At 64.4% G+C, this 5,004-nt stretch overlaps 1 protein-coding gene across 1 annotated transcript in view; it reads right to left on the minus strand.

Annotated features, from left to right (window-relative positions):
• Positions 1-5,004, minus strand: part of FAM53B (family with sequence similarity 53 member B) — a 74,748-nt gene continuing 69,744 nt past the window's right edge. Inside the window, exon 4 of the mRNA XM_049646615.1 lies at positions 1-2,724. Coding sequence (XP_049502572.1) covers positions 2,356-2,724 — 369 coding nt within the window. The 3' untranslated portion in view covers positions 1-2,355. The remainder of the gene's footprint in view (positions 2,725-5,004) is intronic.

The following is a 5,004-nucleotide window of genomic DNA, read 5'->3' on the forward strand; positions in this document are numbered from 1 at the left end:
CCCCCCCCCCCCCCCCACTGCACCGCCCCTGTTGGGGGCTTGGGCTAGGAGCTTCGGTGGGAGTGGGACAGCAGAGAGGGGCCGGTGGAGGCCGGAGGGCCAGATCTTGCCTCGGGCTGCGGTACCTTCTGCCCAAAAGCGCCCTGGGACTGGATCTATGGGTCGACGGGACCAGCCTGGGAGGAGGCGGGAAGAATGGGGCCGTTTCGCAAGCTCACGGCTCCTTCCTCGCCACCAGGCCCGAGAAGGGAGGAGGGGGCCGGCAGGCTCCGAAGGCAAGTCACCCACCCCACAGCCTGTGACACCCCCACTGCCATGTGCCTCCCCGCCTGAGCCTGAGGAAAGGCGGCTGGGGGTCACCGCTCAGGCCTACCCGGCTCAGCTCTCGGTCCCTCACCGTGGTGCAGACCAGCGGTCGGGGCCCTGCCTCTCCTTCCACAGGAAGGACGGCTCCCCCCGCGGCCACTCGGTGGGGGCGGGGTGCCAGTGCCACCCCCCCAGGCTTTCTGAGGACACGAGACACCAGCGTGTGCTCTCTAAATTCACAGGCTGCCAGGCTCCTCCGGGTTTGCTCTAAGACGTGGCCTCTGGGACCCACTGGGTGGGCATCAGGGGAGACGGCGCGTGCACCCAGAGCCACCGGCTCCCGGCTCTGGCTCTCCAGGGTCCCCGGGGGACGGGCCTTCGGTGGGGGCCACCGAAGCGTAGCCGGCTCTGGCCCCGGGGCCTGCCCGGCGCCCGCACAACCACCGTGCCGTCCACCCTGAGGCCTTTCAACACAACCTCGGAGGGCCACTGAGGGAGGGATTTTCTCTACGAGCATCTTAGGGCCGGTTTTTAAGAAACACCACCTAGAAACCAGAACCTGAGCGCCAAGCTTCTGACCTAGTGAAGGAGTGAGTCAAGCTGCCCGAAGAAGGCCTTTCGCGAGAACCGTGTGCAGTCACGCCGTGGAAGCGAGGCGCTCGCTGTCCGCAAGAGACTACGGACGTGCCTTTGTCACATGTCCGCAAACCCAAGAGAACGCGCGTTGTTTTTAGCTCTATGGGGAAAGGAGCCACTTGCCACTGGCTGCGGAAGATGCCAGGTTGGCTACGAGCCAGACTCCCGAGAGCGCAGGGCCCACGCGGGGCGTCTGACAGCCAGGCTGCCCGAGAGCAAAACCTCAGGGGGTCGGGGTTCCCCGTGAGTGGGGAGTCCGCAGGGGTGAGGGGAGCTGGGGACAGCGCTCTGGGCCTGCGGCAGGGCGGGCGGCAGGGGACGCTCCGCGCACTGCTCCCCCCGCTGGCCAGCAGGGGCGCTCGCCCCGGAGGTGGCTGGTGTGCCTGATTAAAGCCGGCAGCAGTCCCCACCAGACAGCGAGAGTGTGCTTAGAATTCCGCGGAGGGCCTTGCAGGCCCCCAGCCCAGGCCCCCCGAGCAGCCAACAGGCATCCTCCACCCCCGAAACGTGCACAGGGCCTGGTGTGTGCACCTGCTCCCGGCTCCTGCCTCCTGAGGACGTTTTCGAGAGGTTTCCCGTTACTGGTGACCTCTCTGCACTCACCTGAATCAGCTAAGCTAATCACGCAGTGGCCATGTCGCCACAGAGAATGGCTGCCGCGTGCCAGCCTGCCCAAGCGGCCCCTGGAGTGGCACAGAGCCACGGGGTCAGGCTCTCCGCGCCACGGGAGAGGCAAGGAGGTCTATCTTCTTGGCCAACATAGCCACCCATATCCACCCGACGCAGACGCCTCGAACGAGCAGCCCGAGCCGTCCCCCAGGCCCCCAGGGTTCCGGCGCGGAGAGCCCCCTCCCGGCACCCCAGGGGCCTCCGTCTCCCACCCTTGGAATTAAGGCCAAACGGTTCTGGTGTTACTACAGAGGGAAGCGTCTCCCGAACCTTCCCAAGTCGGGAGCAGGGATACCTGGGGGAGAAGGCACGGAATAAAACGGAGTGAAAGAAGCTGTGGGGCCGACCCCCCCAAAATGAACCTGAGCAGGAGGCCGGGAAGGGCCTGACGCCACCGTATGGCCCTGAGCACAAGCCCCGCGAGCAGCCCCCCTGGGAGTCGCACGTGCAGAGCGTCCAGCCCTGCGGGAGATGCGCGAGGCGCCCGGTGGGGTGGCCGGCGAGGAACGGGGGTGGGGAGGGAAGGGGCCCAGACCAAGAAGCTGCTCTCGGGCTCCGGTGGCCCGGTGGACGCGGCCGCCGTGCTGGGAGGAGCCGGGGCGGTCGGCCGCGTGGCGGGGCCAGGCCCACGGGCGGGACAGCCTCTCCGGAGCCAGAGCGCACGCTCCCCGGGACCCGACGCCCCCGGGGAGCTCCCCGGGTGGGGCTCCCCGCTTCAAGTGCCCGCCCGCTGCCCGCTGCCCCTCAGTTGTTCTCTATCTGTTCGATGTCCAACTCGCCGTCCAGGGAGCAGGGGCTGTTCCCGGCCACCCCACGGTCCCGCCAGGCCGTGGCCGGCCCCCAGCCCCTGCCACAGCCCTCACCCGGGGCACAGCCGCCTGACTCCTCGCAGCACTGCTCCTCCTTGCAGGCGAGCTGGTCGTCCAAGGCCGGGGGCAGAGGCTCAGGGACCGGGGTCCCGGCGGGGGTCCTGCCCCCCAGGCTGGAGGCCGAGGCCGAGAGCAAGGCGGTCCAGGACCTGGTGTTGCTGACGTGGAGGGCGAAGGGGCTGTGCGGGCCGCAGTCGTCCATCCCCGCACTCAGGCAGCTGAGGCTGCTGAAGGTCTGACAGTTCTGTGGGGAGATAGACACACAGGTCACTAAGGATCACGTGCCTGTCCCATAACCCAAGGACCGCACGCCCCATACAGCCAGGCCGCAGCTCCCAGCGCTACCTGGCGATGGGTCCTCCGGGCAGTGGGAGCCCACCAAAGCCTAGACTCCCCCATCACCTGGACAAGGAAGACGGGCCATCGGCAGGTCGGTACGAACACTCGTTAACAGAGACACCGAGTCCAGTCATTCGCCCACAAATTAGGAAAGAGTCTGAGCTTGGACCACCCAGTCCTAGGGCAGGCCGAGACCCCTGCGAGGACCACCTTTCTGAAAGGTGGTCTGATAAAAGTGTACCCCATTCCTCAGCAGGCAATTTCGCTTCTGGGATTTCTATCTTCAGAAAACAATTTAGGATGTATGCAAAAATTTACCAAAATGATTTTCCTTGTCCCACTGTTGGGTTGAAAAGAAGAGAGTACCTCAAATACCCCATGATAAAACGTTCCGCAAAGCATGTCTCTGCGGACAAGGGGAGGCTAAGGCTCTTCGGCCATAGAAGGAACACCTCCAGAGTGAATTTCCAGACCGAGTAAGAACCTCGTCAGGCTGCAGGACCACACAGAGGGCTCTACTGCTCACCCCCCGACTCAACCATGATTGGGAGTGGGAGACGGGGCCAGGAGGGTAGAGCTGAGGTCCCAGCCCGGAGCACATCCCAGCCATCCGGGGACCTGGCTTCCCTGGGAGCCTGAGCCCTGCCTGGAGATGTAGATTCTCCAGCGGGGGTTAGGCCCCCGTGCCCTTGACAAGCACTCGATGGCAGATGCCACAGCTCTTCTGGAGGGGAGGCTGGGGGGCCTCAAGCAGACCCTTCAGCCTCCCTGGCCTCACCTGTTAAGAGGCAATGGTCCATACCTGTCCTACAGGGCTCTTGGAAGGGCCCGGAAAGCGTGGCTGCCAAGAGTTCCCTCTGTGTGGGGCCAGCCTGGCGCCTCCCCGAGTGGCAGGTACAGCTTAAACAGGATCCAAGGTGCTTGGGGACACTTGTTCTCCAGACGGGGCAGGCCCAGCCCTGTGCACAAGTGGCTTAGGCTAACTGCCCGCTTTCACGGCAGGGCGAAAATCAGGGCAGAGGGCTGTGATGGATAGAGGCGCCCACAGTCTAGCCCTGGGGACCCCCCCCCCCCACAGGACCAGCAGCAATGTGGTCTCTTTTCAGAGGGGACTCGAGAGAAGAGATGTGCCGGAGGGCAGGAGAGAGGGCCCTGCATGCTGCGGGGCACAGGGGAATGAGGGCAGGGTTCTGGAACACCAAGATCACAGGCTGCAGTGTTCGTAGGTCACTCTGAAATAAAGATGACCACCGGCTGTCACGGTGAACAAGCTACTGAAACAGGCTCAGCAAAAGGAAGAGAAAAGCTCTCTCTGGAGGAAGGTGGCTGTGCCTGTCGCGTGCACACTCATTGTTCCTGAACGCTCCAGAGCAAACCATTCTGACGGGTTTGCTTTTCTTGGAATCTTTTGATTAACTGAGAAAGGTGAAGGCTGGGGTGCTGGGGGTAGGGGAGGCCTCTGGGTAAGAGGGCTAGGATTGAGGAGAGAGGGGCCGGGCCACCGATCAGACCCGTGATGCTGGCCCAGGCCGTGGTGGAAGCACCCTTCACCCCATCCGCCCCAGTCACGACCCCACCCCAGACTGGCCCCGGGCCTGGGCCGCCGTGGGGTTCAACGAGGCCTCAGTCTGCACAGTGCACATTCCCTATCCCGTCACAGTGCAGGGCTGGAGACACACGCTCCCAGATCACAACACAGCCTGACTCTTGGCGGGTGGGGGCCCCAAATGCCTGCAACGGGAGGGTCTCTGGGGTCCGTGCTGCCTCCCAGCCACTCTCCTGTCCTGTCTGGACCGGAGCCAGGACAAGAGAACTGGGTAGGGGGCATGAGACAGAAGGCAGATGGCCTTGCCCGGACAGGGGTGTCCACCTTCCCCCTCAGCCTGTGTCCCCAGCTGCCCTGGGCAAAGGAGGCACAGGAACACAGTGAGGACAGGTCAGGGAGCCCTGGCACCTGGGGAGCCAGACCCAGCGCCCCCACCCCACTGAGCAGTCTGTTTCTTTGTCCTACAGGAGGTGCAGCACATACGAATTGGGACACCTGGGTGGCTCAGTCGGTCGAGCATCCGACTTCGGCTCAGGTTGTGATCTCACGGTTTGTGGGTTCAAGCCCCACGTCGGGCTCTGTGCTGACAGCTCAGAGCCTGGAGCCTGTTTCGGATTCTGTGTCTCCTCTCTCTGCCCC

This window comes from Panthera uncia, chromosome D2 (assembly GCF_023721935.1).
Source record: "Panthera uncia isolate 11264 chromosome D2, Puncia_PCG_1.0, whole genome shotgun sequence".
Classification (NCBI taxonomy): Eukaryota; Metazoa; Chordata; class Mammalia; order Carnivora; family Felidae; genus Panthera; species Panthera uncia.